Genomic DNA, 18,207 nt, shown 5'->3' with positions numbered 1-18,207 from the left:
TCCTCTGTTTCTTTTGCCAGAGCTTGTTGCAAACTCTTGGAAACACTGTTTGGACATGATACATTTGGATACTTTTCTTCTTCCAGGGTCTGTGCGGGGTGGTGCCTAGAGCTGACTGCTGTGGAGTAACAGAAAAAGGAAAAGTGGAAACCTTTCAAGAAATGAAAAGAACAAAGTTACCCGACTCGCGGAGGTTTTGAGTAACAGAAAAAAAAAAAAAAAAAAAAAAAGTAGAAGGCACTCTACTCAAAGACACAGCTTATTTCACTTTCCTGGTTCCGTGCTTGGTAGCTGAGAGGTGGCTGGCATTGCCTCTGGTTCCTAAAAGACCACGAGGAGTACCGTTATATGAACATACACAGGACTCTAAGTTGGGAGCCTTATTCTCGGATTGATTCCGCTCCCCGCGAGCTGCGGTTGCTAAAAGCCGAGCGCCCACAGCAGCGCGCACCGCGGCTGCCATCCGCGTCCTCCCTTTCCGAGCGTCTAGCGAAAGCTGGGAGCTCGGAGCCTGGAGGGAATCCTGGACCCGCAACCTGACTCCGCTCGCCGCCGATTGGCCGGCGCCCCGAGGCCCGCCCCCGCGGCCGGGGCGGCCTTTTCCCCGGGCCCCGCCCCCCGGCCCTGGGAACCGCCGCCTGACAGGCCGGCTGCGCCTGCCAATCAGCCCGAGTGGCGGAGGCTCTCGGCTCGGAGCCCCGCCCCCTCCCCCCTAATTGATATTATTGGAGTGTGGAGCAAGCGGCCGGTCTGCAGTCGGAGACTTGCAGGCAGCAAACACGGTGCGAACGAACAGGAGGGGCGGGGGGAGAAAAAAAAATTAAAAAAAAAAAAAAAAAAAAAAAAAAAAAAGCAAGCAAGCAAGCAAGCTAAACGTGGAGCAGCCGGCCGGAGATCGAGCAGGGGAATTCGATGCGAAAAGCGCAATACAAAAGAACCCACTTCGGAGCAAACAGCATTTAAAAAAAAAAAAAAAAAAAAAAAAAAAGCTGCGACTCCACTGAAACCTAAAATAAAACCTGCTCATGCACCATGGTTTTTCAAACTCGGCACCCTTCGTGGATTATTTTGTGCTACATCTGGCTGCTCCGCTTTGCACACACCGGGGAGGCGCAGGCTGCCAAGGAAGGTAAGGCGATGGGAAAGCAAAGTTTGTTCTGACTTATTTATTTAGCGGTCTACCTGCACGAGCCGCCGGGTCCGCGGGGCTGCCGGCCGCGCCTCCCGCGCCGGGCGACCCTCCCCCGCCGGCTCCCCGCCCCCTCCCCGCTCCCGCGGCTCCCGCGGCTCCCGCGGCTCCCGGCGAGCTGGGCTGCTCCGAAGCGCCTTCGGCCCGGAGCCCGGAGCCCGGGGCCCGGGGCCCGGGGCCGCCCGCCCGACGGGAGCGGGCTTCAGGCGCGGGCAGTCCGGAGGGCGGGAGCAGCTGCGGGGAGCGGCGGGGCGAGGTGGGGGTGCCGCGGGGGCATCACCGGCGGGCTGGTTCCCTAGGAGCGCGGGCGGGGCAGGTCTCCGCGCTGGCCCTCTCCTCCTGCCCCTCCTCCCCCTCCTCCCCCTCCTCGTCCTCCTCCTCCCGGTGTTCGCCTCCGGCGGGTGAGCTGCGGCCGGAGTTGGTGGGAGGCTGGGGAGCGAGCGCCGCGTCTCGAGTCGGGGCCAGCCGGCCGGCGCCCGAGCCCTCCCAGCGGGGCCGCGGCTCGCGTGAGCCCCGATCGCTCGGGTGACTGATGAAGCGCTCGCTGCGTCGGAGGCGGCGGCGCGGGCCTGCGGTGGGCGCTCGGCCGCCGGCGCGGAACAATAACGCCGCCGAGCTGGAGCGAGCGAGCGACCGTGCGAGCCCCGATCAGCGCGCGCCGCGCGGGGGTCCCGGAGCCCCGGGGCTCGGCCGGCCGGGGAGGCGGGGAGGGGGGCGCTGGGGCCGTGGAACCGACAACGAGGTGCCGCCCGGGCCACTTCAAGTCCCCCAGCAGCTGCCCGGCGGGCAGTTTTGTCCTGACTGGTCAGACCTTGCGGAGGACCTGGACCCTGAAGGCTGGTTCGGGACGGAGGGAGCCGGTTTCGTGTGGGCGGCCAGATAACGCCTCAGTGTATATGGTCATCATCGTCATCATTATTGTTTCTTCTCCTTTGAACCACTGACAAGGTAAAATACCTTTCGGTGCCTGTAGTTGGAGCTGGGGAAAAATAAATCCTCTCAATGGAAATGTCTTGCTTGTTGAGCAATGTCACCATCTCCATCACCCCCCCCCCCCCCGCCCCCCGCGCGCGCCCGGCTCCCCGCACCTTGTCTTCCAGACTGCACACCTGAGGTTGATTTCCCGGTATTTAACAACAGAGTACTGATAATGAATTGTTCCTGGAGGCTGGAGGAATCTGTTATCAGATTTAGGTCACGGTGGTGATGCGGGGCGGGGGTGGGTGGGAGGGGGGCTCCGATCGATACCGGTTCTCGCTTCAGGTTGCCCTGAAAACTTAGTGATTCAGTGCTGCCTTTTTTTTTTTTTTTGCATTCCTTTCGTGCACCCCTCTTCTTTCACTCAAACCACACTCCCCCCAACCCAACGCCCTGTCCTACTTCTTGAGCCAGCCTGACCTTCTGACACCCGCCGCCCCCTCCCCGCGTTTCCACATCTGCAACCGGTGCTGACGCTGAACCCATTCAGAGAAATTTTCGGAGGAAACCACGACTCCGAGCTGTCGGTTACGCGGTAGCGTATGCACCGACGTCTGCCCGAAACACACAGCCCTCCACGCCAAAATGCACGTTCTACTCCCCGCATAACGTTAGCGATTAGGAGCATTCGATCCTGGAGCCTTGCACCGATCGCTCCGGAAGAGCGGGACCCGAGGAAAAGTTTGCACCGCTGCGGCGAAGCCGGGCGCGCAGGCTCGCGCAGACCCGGCAGGAGTTTGAGCTATAAATAACTGCATCACTAGGGGGAGAGGTTCCTGCAGCCAGAACGCCTCGCTCGCTCGCTCGCTTTTCTCTTGTGCGTGCAGGGTACGTGGAGAGGATTCTGATTCTAGGAGGCTGAATTCTTTCAGTGCAGAAGTGAGATGCTTCAAAGGTGGGCGGGAGGGCGAATGCGCCCCGCTCGGCGGCGGCGAGGTCCGGAGCCGCGGTTCTGGGGCGAGCGAGCGGGACCCGGGGGCGCGCGCTGGGAAACGCCTGGCGCAGGTGCCAGCCAGGCCTCCCCGGGGCGGGGGGCCGGGGGGGACCGCGGGCTGGACGGAGGAAGATGAGGAGGGACCTCTCCTTCCTGCACTTTCCTCCCGCGCGTTCTCTCTCGGGAGGTCAGTTCTCGCTCCTGGGAGCGCGTGTCCAAGTCCGAGTCTGACGCTTGGAGGCGAAGCGCAGCTGCTGTTTTTCGTCTTCTTTAGTAAATGCCGCCGCCGCCGCCTCTCCCTCCAAGGAGACGCTTCCCGAAAGCCTGTCGCCTCCTCCCCCTCCTCCCGCTCCCTGTGGAGCCAGGGCGCCACGGGCCCCCCGGAGCGGCCGGGTCTGGCGGAGGCGCGATGGATGCTCGGCGCGGCGGGCGGGCGCGCCCGTCTGGCCGCCCCGGCCCCGCCCCGCCCCGCCGGGGGCCCCGCCCCGCCCCGGCCCCCGTCAGGCTCGGCAGCCGCGCGCCCCGCACCCTGCCCCGTAGCCCTTACCCCGCGCGGCGGGGCGCGGGGGTCGCGAGGCCTCGGCCTGGGCGCCCCAAGCCCTGGTGGGCGTGGAGGTGGAGGGAGCCCCGCGCGGGAAGGCACAAGCGCGCACCGAGAGCGGACGGCGGGAGACCCGCGGCGCTGCTGAGCTCCCCCCGCAGGAGCGCTCCGGGGCCGGCGTCCCGTCCGTTCTGTGTGTTAGTTTCCCCCTTTACTTGTTTGGCATCACCCGCCCTCCGCGGCCCCTGCCCCCGCCCCCCCAACCCGGGCAGCGCTGAGGGGTAACGGGGCGGCAGTAAACAATCATCACATTCCTTGTTTCACTCTCCAAAATGACCCGAAGGTCACCTGGGTTTAAAATCCACTTGTCTCCTGTCAGTGCAGAAGACAAAAATAATAGTAGTAATAATAAATCATCTCAAAAGGAGCCCAGATCCCACCTTGTTTCGTTGTGCTTCGTCTGTGTTGTTGAGGACAAAAACAAAATAAACTTCAAACATCCCTTTACGTAAATTCACTAACCCAACGATTTAGCGATGTTCCCAGCGCCAGATACAATTTGGTGTTTTGCAAGTGTGTCGTCCCCCCCCCCAACCCCGCCCCCTTATCTGAAAGAGAGGCGAGTGCTTGTGACCGAGGTTTGTGCTTTCCTGGTCTTCCCAAGAGTCTTAAGTGTGAAACATTTTTTTGCAAAAAAAGTGTCCCTTTATCCATGTGTTTTCAGTTGCAGAGAATAACCTTGACTGGTGTGAAGGAGCTGAACACATAATCAATGTATTCCTTTGTTTTCTTAGCGTAACAAATTTCCATTACCTTTTAAATGCACTTTTTTTTCCTCTAGTGATTATTTAAAAGTTCATATAAGCGTATATTTTGTTTAAGCCCAGATTTTGACATCTTTGTTGAGGTTGATGTTAAGCACATTTACGAGATTGGGAATATATCCAGTATTATTTCTGGACAAATTGATACATTTGTTAGAACGCTGTAGAGTCAGGAATATTTTTGAAGAATAAAAACTCTTAAGTCAATCAGTTTGAACAGAGTGATTGCTTTAGGAGAGTAACTGCCTTAAAAAGCAATAAAGTGTATTGAATTGGATGCATGATCTATATTAATGTATAACATTTGAATACGTTGTCTTATTACTATCCGGAACATTTGTTACATTTATATACATTTAAATGAATTATTTATGCTTTTTGATAGCATAAAAGTGGAATACAACCGTTTTTAAAAAATCAAGTCAGGAACAAAGTCAAGTCAGAGTTTAAATATATCATTTTGAGAATTAGCTAATGCTTTGAAATATTTGGAAATTTTAAAAAATAGAAATATTGAAAACAGATGTTTGACTAACCCAGAAATATATCTTGTAAAAAAAAATGGGCAATTTACTTTTCTCATGATGACATTGTCTGATAAAATTTTCTACTGTAGTCGTTTTGGCTTAAGAGAAGATACTGTATGGAAAAGTTTTTAAAAAATAAACTTCAATTCTCAAAAGGTGCTAGGAAATACTTTTGGCACATTACAAATTAATGATTAGCCGAGGACTAATACAGAATTACATTTTGTTATGTTCATGTTGTTATATCTGACAAAATTTGGAGTGCTCAATGGTTCATAAAATTCTTTACAATATATAATTACTATAGAATCGATATACCACGAATCTTTTTCTTATGTTACTTTCATGCTATTTTTCAGTTTTTGAACTTATTTAATTTAAAAATATCAAAAATCATATGGTATTTTGACATCTTTTCTCCCAAGAAAGGGGAATATACTTGTAGCAGGTGGGTATTCATTTCATCGTTCATTTACATAGATAGCTGTTTACATATCTTAGATCATAAGGTGATAATTATATAAAAATTGGATTCACATTAATAACTTTTACAAATGTGTTTACATTTTTCATGTAACATTTGGAACTAAAACTTTCTTTTTCAGTACTACTGCTGGATTCTAAAGCACAACAAACAGAGTTGGAATGGATTTCCTCTCCCCCCAACGGGGTAAGTGCTTCTCCTCATAAAAAAATCACCTTTTATTTTTGAAAGTAAGAAATACAACCTCCTCCCTTCCCCCATGGAATTATTCACATTCTTCTTATTTAAACTGTTTTAATTCCAAATGTCTCATTCAACATTTTGTTGTGTTATAATGAGACATTGAGTTCTTTGAGTTAAGAGAGGGTATACTTAGTACTTGGGGAAATGGATTTTAAAAAAGTCTCTATAACCATAATCTTTTGAGTTCTTATTGTGAGAGGAATCATACCTCAGTTTCCAGGCTATAAATGCTAACTAATTACAGGGAACATTTCCTCCACAAACTCACTTAAACCTCTTTAGTTGCTTTATACTTCTTAGTATAATCACTAGGTAGGTTGTATGTAGTTCTTTAAAACAGTATGTGATATGTTTCCTCTTTTAAAAACAGTTTTAGCATCATTCAAAATACACTTTAAAAGGTAACTGAAAGTGCAATATGCTCAATATTTTGGCATGGAATTTGCTGTAAAATATTATTTGGATTCTCCAAGTTTTTATCACGTGCTATCTGCTGTTGTTAATCAGAAACAATGGCAGGACATGTACATATTAAAAACCTACTATAATAGATAGGAGTAAAAGCTGCCCAATAAAAATTTATGAAAATAAAAGTAAAGATATTCTGACCATTACATTTCACATGTCAGGAAAGGTATATCACTTACTTAAATGTAGTTCAATGTCTTTGACTTTAGGTCTTATTTTATTTGTGAGAGAGGGCACATACTTTATCCTTATGAAGAAAGGGGCTCTGAGAAAGGAGAGTGTATATCTCATTGTTACTTAAGTTGATCTTCCTTACAGTAAGAAGCATAAGTGGGGATATAAAAAGTATAACACATTTTGCAAAGAGAAGAAGGAAAGTCTGAAAGGGATTTTTTTTAGTATAAGAAGAGCATAAAATCAATATGTCATGAACTGGAAGTAAGTTTAATACTGCAAAATGTGAACAATGCAAATCTGCTTAAAATATTGAGATTTTTTATTCAATTAATATTTGAGATTGCTGAAGATCATATTGTAGTTATCTGTATAGGTCAGATTGAATTATGAAAAAATGACAAGTATTTTACAGATTAATAATAAAAAGTGTTCTGGGCTTAAGGTAAGAATGTCATACTTTTCTCGTAAGTGGAATAGTTTCCATGAGTAAAATAATACACATTTCAGGAAGACATTCACAATTAAAAAGAAACATCTTTCTTACCAATGACAGATGTAGACTATTTTCTACCATCCATCAATTAAAACAAATGGAGGTAGAGGATAGTTTTTATCTCTAAGGAGAAGTAAACTGATACAGGATTGTAGTGATTGTAGTATTTCATCAATGTAATCCGCAAAATGATAAATTATGACTGTCTATGTTATCTTTGACTCAAATGGGCATTTTTTATCAGTCCAAATATCTTAACAGTTAACCCTACATATTTGGAGGAATCAAGAGATAATATTAGGAAATGTTGACCGCAGAATTTTTTTATATATGAAATGGATTGACTTTCATGTGATTAAATATCTTGCAGGTAATAAAGTGTTATTAAGATAATGTTTCTAGAAAATATTTTTAGAAGTATACTATAAAAGCATAGTATCTGAATTAAGGCTTCTTTCCTAATGATGTCATTTCTAGAAATGATTGCAATCTCTTAGAAAAGTGAGATAATAAAACAAAAGTTGTGTTAAATGCATTTGTGTAGTCTCACTATTTGTGATCTATACAATAGTTGTCTTGAAATTTTTCCCTCAGGAATAAATTTTTTAAATAAAAATAAAAATTAACTGGGTTTCGTAGGTAGTGAAATTGATTTTTCATACGTAAAACAAAGTAACACGATCGTTCTTGAAGTTAGAAAAAGAAAATCCTGAGATATGCCTTTATAATAATTAGCCTTGGTTTCTTCAGGCTGGGGAATTGTTAAAAAGAGCACATTTTTCTTTGGAGCTTTTGATTTCTTGGTAGATATCATTATTAGTTTTACTTTTAATAATTTCAATCTAATTTAGAGACTAAAATCTACGCATCCAAATGGATGAATTTGGTTATATTTGGCTAAGTGCCATTCAGACAGATTATAATAAGCAGCTAACTGAGACAAAGGGAAATATGCACACCATTAACTAGTCACAAACTCAAGTTGTGTTGAATAAAAGCTGCACATGACAAAGGGTTCTTTGCTGCATTTGAGGAATTTTGATATATATAATAAAATTGTAGCAAATATATAATGTCATACAAGAGATTTCTGAATGATAGTATTTTGCTAATTTGTCAGTTTTCTAAAAAACAATTTTAAAAGTAGGTATTAATATTTTAAAGTATTGTAATAAATTGATTCTCTAATCAAGTTTTACAAATAAAACTCATTGCCACAGGCTTACTAGTTTATTTTCCTATCTGCTTTCTTGAAACAATGGTTTAAATATTACATGCTGTGTGATTTTTGAATTGAATACGAACATATTTTCATATTTGGCATTTTATTTTGGGGAAATGAATACAAGTGGATGATGATTTCACTATTAAGATAGCCTAAATATAAAGTGGGAAATTTTGTAATATGGGTAAGAAAGGACATAATCATCTGTTATTTTAGACTTCTAGGACTATTTTAGGTGAAATGAATTTATTTGCTAATGAGCAGTCTAGATATTATTATACATAGCTTAATAGTCTTTAATTGTTGCAAGTTCTGCTAAACTTATTATTTTCCCTTTTTATGAAAATATATGTTTGCTATAGTATATATTGCATCAGCATGTGAATGGACATTTTTAAACATGTGATATTTTTCCTGTCAAAAAGCTTATTACTGAAATATGATCCAGCATGCTGATTTGCCATGTACATTTGATTGTCTATTGAAAGCAATTTATTTATAAAGATGAATCATGCTTTTATAACTACTTATTTATAGTTTTGTGGCTTATGTACAGTATTATATATAACACTGCAATAAATAACGAACTCTGTAAAATGTTGTTCCCTTATATCTCATTTTGAAAAGATGGTAAAAGATTTCGCATTATGAATATCAACATGTTGTGGAATGCTTTTGCATTTCAGAGGACTCTTGGCATTTTCTTCCCTTGTTTTTTAGGTGCTCTAAGTTGAACATCAACACTTAAAATGTCAACTGAGTTATCAAAAATTCTGCCATGTGTCCATATGCATATGCATTAAATGGTAATTTAAGCGATGTGTTGTGCACTTAGTCTATAAAAGTTATAATCTCAGTGGAGACTATAGACATAAGCAAACATGTAAAAAGAAACACTAATACACTAGCAAACAGACATTAAACAAAATGAAATATTTATTGTATGTGCAAACGATACAAGCAACCTGAATGATGTCCCGCTACCAGGATGAAGCTGAGCTAAGAGCCCTGTATTCTCAGGTGACAGTGTTGGCCACGGTAGGAATCTACCTAACTCTTTCAAAGATAATTATTTGTGCTACGAAAGGTTCCTCATGTACTTTCAAAATACAAATGCTATTTATTTATTTATTTATTTATTTATTTATTTATTTATTTGCTGATTGACTGATAGCCTTTTAAAAAAAAATTTACAGTGGGAAGAAATCAGTGGTTTGGATGAGAACTACACCCCAATACGAACGTACCAGGTGTGCCAGGTCATGGAACCCAACCAAAACAACTGGCTGCGGACTAACTGGATTTCGAAAGGCAACGCACAGAGGATTTTTGTAGAATTGAAATTTACCCTGAGGGATTGTAACAGTCTTCCTGGAGTCCTGGGAACTTGCAAGGAAACCTTTAATTTGTACTATTATGAAACAGACTACGACACTGGCAGGAATATAAGAGAAAATCTCTATGTAAAAATAGACACCATTGCTGCTGATGAAAGTTTTACCCAAGGTGACCTTGGTGAAAGAAAGATGAAGCTTAACACTGAGGTGAGAGAGATTGGACCTTTGTCCAAAAAGGGATTCTATCTTGCCTTTCAGGATGTAGGGGCTTGCATAGCTTTGGTTTCTGTCAAAGTATACTACAAGAAGTGCTGGTCCATTATTGAGAATTTAGCTATCTTTCCAGATACAGTGACTGGTTCAGAATTTTCCTCTTTAGTCGAGGTTCGAGGGACATGTGTCAGCAGTGCAGAGGAAGAGGCGGAAAACTCCCCCAGGATGCACTGCAGTGCAGAAGGAGAATGGTTAGTGCCCATTGGAAAGTGTATCTGCAAAGCAGGCTACCAGCAAAAAGGGGACACTTGTGAACGTAAGTAATATGTGCTATTAAAATTCCACTTTGCATTTTTTTCTATTTCAATATCAGATATATTGAGTAATGGTAGTTATTTTAACAAGCAAGTCTATGCTACCCCAGCATTCCGATCCAGCCGATCTTAAGCGAAGTCACTGTTGAACTCTCAAAAGTTTCTCCACAGTGATAACTGCATGAGTGATATGCAATGAATATTGGCAATAATGAGGTTTGCTACTTAAGATTTAATTTGCCCTATGTTTGACCTAGAAGTTGACAGTTGCACATTGGTCCACGAGATTTAAGAAAGAAGAGTGAGCAGAGTGAGGTGTGATATTAATCAGGATTCAGTGATAGGGGATTCCTCCTATTGTGAAATCTGTATTCTCTGGACTTGTAAATCACATAAAAAAAGGAGATTTCAGGGGTCTGCTAACAAGAGCTCTCCTGACAGGGCACATTAAAATATATTTCTAAACTTTCAGAATTTTTTTAATAACTACTAAAACTTTGGTACAAAAATCATCAAATTTCACTTGATAAATCTCTGAGGTTACTTCTGCCAAAGCCATCTTTCTTTTCTGGACTAAATAATAAAATGAATGCTTTTCTGATAAGTCATGTTATCGTGGACCACCTTTTTTGTGGAAGTGGGCCAAAGCAAAGCTTTAGTTATTCTAATACATCAGTTGGACATTCCCTATGTTTTAAAACAATAAGAGCATACGAATTAGTGAACCTTTTCCTTTATTTGGCAAAACAGGATTTTTTTCTTATATACTATTTTGTAGTCATTATAATTGCCCAGTATTTTTCTATTTAAAACTATGTCACATCGACCTTCAAAATTGATAGATATTTTTCTATTTGTGGATATCCCAAAATATTCTATAATAAGGTTATATTATTTATATATGATTTAATTTATAAGTTATAGAACAAAATACATTCCCAAAATAACTTTTATATACTCTTTGTACTTCAAAGCCAGCAACATAGTTTAAATAATTGCAAATCCTAATTTAGAGGGGACTGGAGCTAACAGTAGTAACTTACTCTTTGGAAATACTCTTCCATCTGCTTGTATATACTAGTTTATTTAATGAGGTAGATTTCATTATCATATATGTTTTATAGGACAAAAAATATTGGCACTATCAAGGGTAAACTGCTTGCTTGTCGTTACTTTAGGAAATAATATCTGTCTTAGCTTAGAATCAAATTCAGGGCATTCTGATTCCCGAGCTTGGACTTTTAGCTACAATATTGACCTGGTTTCTGCACAAAGCAAAGAGAATCCTGGCAAATACTCTGAACTGAACTCACATGTCTTGGTCTTATTAATTTGGTAAATGAAACATTACTTTCTCATAAAATTCCTTTCTAACAGAATAGTTAAAGAAAAAAATGGTCTTAAAAAATATTTAGGGATACCTGGGTGGCTCAGTGGTTGAGTGTCTGCCTTCAGCTCAGGGTGTGATCCTAAAGTCTGGGAATTGAGTCCCACATCAGGCTCCCTGCATGGAGCCTGCTTCTCTCTCTGGCTACGTCTCTGCCTCTCTCTCTGTGTGTCTCTCAGGAATAAATAAATGAAATCTTTTTTTTTTTTTTTTTTAATAAATGAAATCTTAAAAAAATATTTAGATCTGTGTTGTCCAACATGGTAACTAGGAGCCACACATGGCTCTTAGGGTCCTAAAATTGGCTATTCTAAATTGAGATGTACTATAAGTAAAATTTGCAAACTGAATTTCAGTGGCTTAGTAGAAAAAAAAAGAATGTGACATATCATTAATAATTTTTATACTGCTTACATGTTGAAAGAATCATACTTTAGATAGGCCGGGTTAAATAAATTATAATATTAAAATTAATTTTAATTGTTTCTTTTCTTTTTAATGTGGGTTTTAGAAATTTAAAAATTACATACTTATATATTATATTGTCCAATATATAAGTTATAAGTCAAATAAATTGTTTATCACATAACTTTCTTAATTATATATATATATATATATATTGGATAATATATTGGACAATATATTACATTGTCCAACTAAATAGTTAAATAAACTATATAGATAAACGGAACAAATATACTTCTCTATCCTGATTGAAGAATTAAATACTTCATGTGGAGTGGATGGCTGCTAGCATGTAAAGTACTGAGGACCCAGCACTCAATTATCATCCATGCTATAACTAATGTTGTGAAGTGAACTCTGGGCAAAACAAACAGATGCTATAGGTTCAGGTTCTATAGGCCAGTTTAGCAACTTCCTTTGACACCCCTGTGAAGGAGTAAAACCTGTCCTACCCAACTGTCTTCTTACCCTATCCCTTATGCTGGTAGAATTTCTTATTGAGTAGATCACCCTGCAGGTTCCATATATGTGGAAATAAAAAACTATTGAAAATTTATCAGTATTCGTAGGTGGAATCCTATACCACTGGGGAAGTGTCGAAATCTTCTTAGTGAACTAATCAATTCAATGAAAGGCAATATTCTTATTGACTGAAAGTTAACAACAATTACTTATAATAAGAAAATTTAAGAAAATACTATTACATGATAGCTGTAAAAACAGCTAGTTTGAATAGTATGTTGATTTTTGAATGATGTGAAAGTGGAATTTAAACTTTCGCACTATTAAAAATGGGAAACATAGTAGATAAAGTGAGAATATATATAAAAATGCCCAAATAAATCTGTCTAAGAAAAGTCTAGGAAATAACGGTAAAGTTCCTCCTGCCCTTTTAAGGCTTAAAGATTTTTAAAGAAAATTACTGTGTTTTTTGTATTATTTTGTGTAATTTAATCTAAATGATTTTTGCATTTATTAAAAACAAACAGGAACTATTTGATTTTTATACTTACAAATATAGAACTTAGTAAGAAAAACAGTCTTTAACTACAATAGAGACATTTACTGTGAAGAAAACACTCTCAATTTCTTCCAAATCAGCAAAATAATCTCATTAAATGTGGTACTATTAAAATTATCCACATTTATTTATTTCAATTTCAAGAATTGGGACCACATTTGTGTACCAAAATCATTGTCACCTGCAAACCACACTCAGGTAGTTAAAAATAAAGTACAATGACTTCTCTGTCATATGCATTAACCCTGCATTGAAATAGATGGAATTAACTATTAAAAAGAGTTTGTTAAAAAAACTGTAATTAGTCAAGATGCCTCCTTTATGGTTGAACTGAAAGAGTATGTGTGCACTGTTATAAGTCAAGTAAATTGTTTATCACATAACTTTCTTAATTTTTAACCTTGGTGATGTTGACAAAGGAATTAAAGACCTTATACTTAACTCTGGCACTATGTTCATTTGCAAAAACACTTCCCTCCTTGGCATAATTCCAGTGCATTGCTGTGAGAGTACTTGCCTCTGGAATCAATCCAGGCCTGCCTTTATAGTATTTCTCCTGTTTCCTTTCAATGATCTTGTTAAGAGTTTGAAAACAAATTCCAGTCCCATATTGAGGAAAACTGAAGTGTTTGGGAGAGGATGCTAGTGAGTCTCTAGCCAAATGAGGGTGGTTAGCCACTTAAAGGCAAGTTTATCAAGGCACTTTGTGGAGAGGAAGTTCATGGTGATATTTCTTAGAGTATAATTTGAAATATGAATAAGTGTGAAAACTGATCACAGTTTTGATTAATTGATATGAGCTCTTTTTTCTTCATGATTTTGAAAAAATTACTCAATTTTGAGAGACAAATGTTTCTCAAGTCGGCCAATCTATGGAGAACTTCTAATTCTTTATGATAATGCTTTAATGAAGACATCTCTTCAGTCATTTAAAAATAAATAAATTCCAGTTGGTTAGCAAGCTTTTATTGTCAAAAAGTCATTTAAAAAAATTACTATGAGTTGTCGTAGCTTCTATGCACATTAGCAGGTTATATTATATTTACATATATAAATATATTCAGAAGATTAATAAAATTGTATTCTGAAATATATTTTGAAAATTTTGGAACTCTTGAATAATTTTTAATTAAAAAAATGAAAGTAGAATTTAAAAAAGTAGAATAGTATTTGTAAAGTGTGGAACATTAATATTATAACTTGGGTTTCTATGAGTGATTTTCAGTTTACACTAAATCATGTTCATTTTATCGATTAATCCTTACCACATCACTAAGAGATTGAAAGTATTATTTTTTCACTCACTCAACATATGAAGAAACTGAAACTCAAGGAAATTAGTATGTAAGAAAATTGGGTAAGAATCCAATATCCTGTTTACCAATTTAAGCCTTTTTTCCCCACTATACTACACTGCGTCCTAAAATTTGTCCTGGATTTTAACCAATGGATTCTAGTTACTGAAGAAATGGTGAAACTTTATTCTAACTAAGGTGACTCTATGCCTCAGTTGCCTGGGGTAATTGTTCTGTTAATATTGTCTCTCTTTGCTTTCCAAAGTGTTCAGATTTAGATAATAAAATATATGGTCCCCCTAACTGTAAAAAGTCCAAGAATATTACACAGTTCATATGCACATATATCAGATCATAAAGATATGATATACTTGCATTATTTATATTGCTTAATTTTGATTTTCTGAATTAAAACAAAAATTTAGGAATTTCTTTTTTGATGATGTTAATGTAAAGGAGAACTCAAATAATTTTCGATTCCTAATTTTTATTATAAGGGATTTCCCTAATAATTGCTTCTTAATACTTTATATTAATATATTAACATATGTCATTATTTTATTAGCATACAATTAATGGACATATCTATAGTTAAGTAAATGAAAACGTTTATTCAATTTGAAAGCATTGATAATATTAAAATCTGTGTTGATTAGATTTTTGAAGACCATGTTTTTTTTTTTTAAGTAGCATATAATTTGTACCATCACTTTTTATGATAACAAATGAGTCTTTATAAGATATCTTGTTTATAATTAAATATAAATAGAAAAGTAAGTTAAAGTACAGGGTTGAGAGCTCAGTTGTAGGGTCACAGAGTTTTCAAATTCTCTACAACATACCAAGTCTATAAACTAGGACAATCTCACGAAGTCTTAATTTCCTTAAGTATTAAATGGGGCTAATAAGAAGAGTACTCCCGCATAGGGTTCTTGTTAGAATTGAATGAAATAATGCATGTAAAAACCCTAAGAATAGTATCTGGGACATAGCAAATAATCAATGAATGCTTGCTATTACCTTGTTATTAATAATGCAACAAGGAGTTTGCTAAGTAAAGAAATCTTATGGCAATGACTAAATGAGGCTAGATCTCATGGGCCACAAATGGTTAAATACCCTTTAAGACAGTAATCTCATCCTTGGTAATTTTTTGGAGAAGATATTTCAAAGAAAATAATTTTTTACATAACCTTTTCTTTCTCAGCAATGTATATGACTTGAAATATTGGAAATAACCTAAATGTCTGAAGTTAAGTGCATCGCCTTGATTGAAATTAGTCCTTAAAATATCAGCAATGTGACATAGGAATTTTAAATTGCTCTCTATTAATAATTTTGAATGAGGGACACCGGGTAGCTCAGCGGTTGAGCATCTGCCTTCAGCTCAGGGCATGATCCCAGGGCCCTGGGATCAAGTTCCTCATTGGGTTCCCCACAGGGAGCCTTCTTCTCCCTCTGCTTATGTCTCTGCCTCTCTTTCTGTGTGTCTCTCAGGAATAAATAAATGGAATCTTAAAACATATAATTTTGAATGAAAAATAAAGGATAAAACTTTGCAGACATTGATATTAGAATATGCAAGATATGCATGGGGAAAGAATAGATGCAAGCATAAATAATGCAATTTATATACTGGTGGGATCGCGAGTGATCTTTTGTTCTCTGAGTTTTTAAGTTATCTTGAACATTGATATTTTTTTAACAATTATAAGTTATGCGTAACCTGGTATTTCATATAACAACAGCTTGAATTGTATCTTGAATATATGTGTTTTAAAATTAAGTTAGCATCTGTGTAAAATACAGGGCTCAGGTGATGGAGTAGTAAGCAGAAGACATAGTTTAAATAATTTAAAAGAAGGAGATTCAAAAAAAAGGAGATTCAAGGCCTTCAACAAAAGCAGGTCATAGATTTTGGGTGCTTTCTAGTTATTAATAGATAGCAAGAGATTGTTTTAAGCGTTTTCACCATATATTAATTCATTTAGTCTCAGAGGGATGTTACTATTTAATCCAGTAGGTAGGTACTATTATCACCCTGTTTAAAGTACAAAAAAATACTCCTACTGAAGTGTCACATTATTTATCTATACTATATATATTGAGATATGTGTATAAGATGTGTATATGTACATTTACGTATACATATGATATGTAGATGCAAATTCACACACACACACACACACACACTCACACACACATTTTTATGTAAGGAAACCAAAGCACAGTGAGAAGTGGGTTACGTGCCCACAATCCACATAGAGTGGTAGACTGCTATTTACTCAAAGTGGTCTGGCTCAGGAATCCTTGCCCCTACCCAATGCAGAGCTCACATCTTTAGAGATGGGCATTTTATCTATCACAGTCTTTTATAAAAATAAACGGTCTTTCTAAATCTCGAAAGTTGCTACAACTCTTAACATTTTCCTTTATTTATAATTTCAAAATACTTCTATCTCTGTCTTTCCCCACATCCTAAATATTTCATCAGTTTTGCCATTATCTTTCCTCTCCCAGTTTTTTTTTTTTCATGTGGCAGTCAGAATGCAGCTTTGTCAAACACAACACACACATTACTTTATTAATCAGAAGGTTTCAAGCTCCTCATTACCAATAAAAAATTTTGTAGTTTTCTAGGCTGGCATTTAACTCTCTTCAACTTGAATCTTCTTTTCTCTTTTTCTGTCACATATGTATCATACTCAGAGCCCCTGTTCTCCGGCCTGGTACTGATCTGTCATTCTACCGTAAGTACACTCATAGATAATTTTTATGATGCCCTATTACTTAACATTTGGCCCCACATACACAGAAAAAATAAAACCCATCAGGGCCTCTCACAGTTATTGTATCTTAATCCTGCACATTCCCAAATTCTTCAATGACCTTTCTCTTCCAGATTCTGATAGCAGTTACTGGTAGTAACACTCTCTGGTACTTAACATGCCTTGCTTCTACCTGCAGTGCTAGCTAGCTTGTGCCAGCAGGTTGAAATTTTGCCTTTCCTTACAATTTCAAGTTAAATGCCTCATATTCCCTTTTAGATCACCTCTTTTTGTGGATACTTATAAAATACTTTGCACTTTCCCTGTGGGAATCATCGTAGGAAATCTGATTTTAATCTTTATTTGTCATTCCTTTTATAGCTTCTAAGCTCCTTAACAATCAAAACTTATGGTTTTTTCCTACCAGCCATTGTACCCACCTAAGTACAGTTCTTATACCACCTTAGTCTTCCAGTAAATGTTTTTCAGCTTTCTTAAAGAATTAATCATACACTGCCCACTTCCAAGGCAAATATTTTTTAAATTTCATATTCATATAACTATTTAATTTCTTGCCATATATGGCTAGCTTCTGTTATTAGCCTTAAACCTGATGAGTATGAGAACCCTTTATTCTGTTTTGTTCTCCTTATAGCATAGCAAGATGATATGCTAATCATTAGAAAACCTGGGTGGGAGTCTGCTTCAGATATGGAATTTATTTCTGTGAATAATAAAACTATTTTTCTTTGTTCATTGTCATATTTTCATTCTCTGTCTCTTTGTGTCTTTCTTTAAATTTCTGCTTCTCCCTCCTCTGATGGATTGAAAGCTAGTCCTGTTACTAATATATGTGTTTTGAGAAATATTTAGTTCCAAGAGCCTGGTAACATTTTCTTAAATAAGAAGGACTTGGGGCATGTGGGTGGTTCGGTCAGAAGAGCATGCAACTCTTGATCTCGAAGTTGTGACTTTGAGCCCCACATTGGGTATAGATATTACTAAAAGAAAATAAATAGACTTAAAAAAAAGAAACTCTTGAAGTATATTTATGTTGATCTTACATGGGAAAGTGATTTTTATAAGATTATTTTGCTTCCAAATTATATACTATAAATATTATCTTGAATTGCCAAACAAAATGAAATAATAGAAACAAACCTGAAAAATCAACCCCTAAGCTAATATTATACTCTGTTCTACAAATCAGGAATTATATAAATTGGGTATCATGTCCATATATATTTCTATTTGAGTTATAACTACATTACAGATTTTTTTACTCTTCAATCATTCACTCTCAGAAGCTCGTGATACTTGTTTA

At 38.9% G+C, this 18,207-nt stretch overlaps 1 protein-coding gene across 5 annotated transcripts in view; it reads left to right on the top strand.

Moving 5' to 3' along the window:
* Window positions 1-784: 784 nt before the first annotated feature.
* EPHA7 (EPH receptor A7) overlaps window positions 785-18,207 on the top strand; it is a 169,959-nt gene continuing 152,536 nt past the window's right edge. For 4 of the 5 annotated variants that reach the window (XM_038554745.1, XM_038554744.1, XM_038554743.1 and 1 more), the window contains exons 1-3: window positions 786-1,129; window positions 5,599-5,663; window positions 9,280-9,949. In XM_038554745.1, the coding sequence (XP_038410673.1) occupies window positions 1,033-1,129; window positions 5,599-5,663; window positions 9,280-9,949 (832 nt within the window). In that variant the 5' untranslated portion in view covers window positions 786-1,032. Of the gene's footprint in view, window positions 1,130-5,598; window positions 5,664-9,279; window positions 9,950-18,207 lie in introns of all 5 variants that reach the window. The other variant, XM_038554746.1, reaches the window with a different exon arrangement.

Source organism: Canis lupus, chromosome 12, assembly GCF_011100685.1.
Source record: "Canis lupus familiaris isolate Mischka breed German Shepherd chromosome 12, alternate assembly UU_Cfam_GSD_1.0, whole genome shotgun sequence".
Classification (NCBI taxonomy): domain Eukaryota; kingdom Metazoa; phylum Chordata; class Mammalia; order Carnivora; family Canidae; genus Canis; species Canis lupus.
The sequence above is the reverse complement of the archived record's forward strand: the minus strand, read 5'-3'. Positions and strand labels throughout refer to the sequence as shown.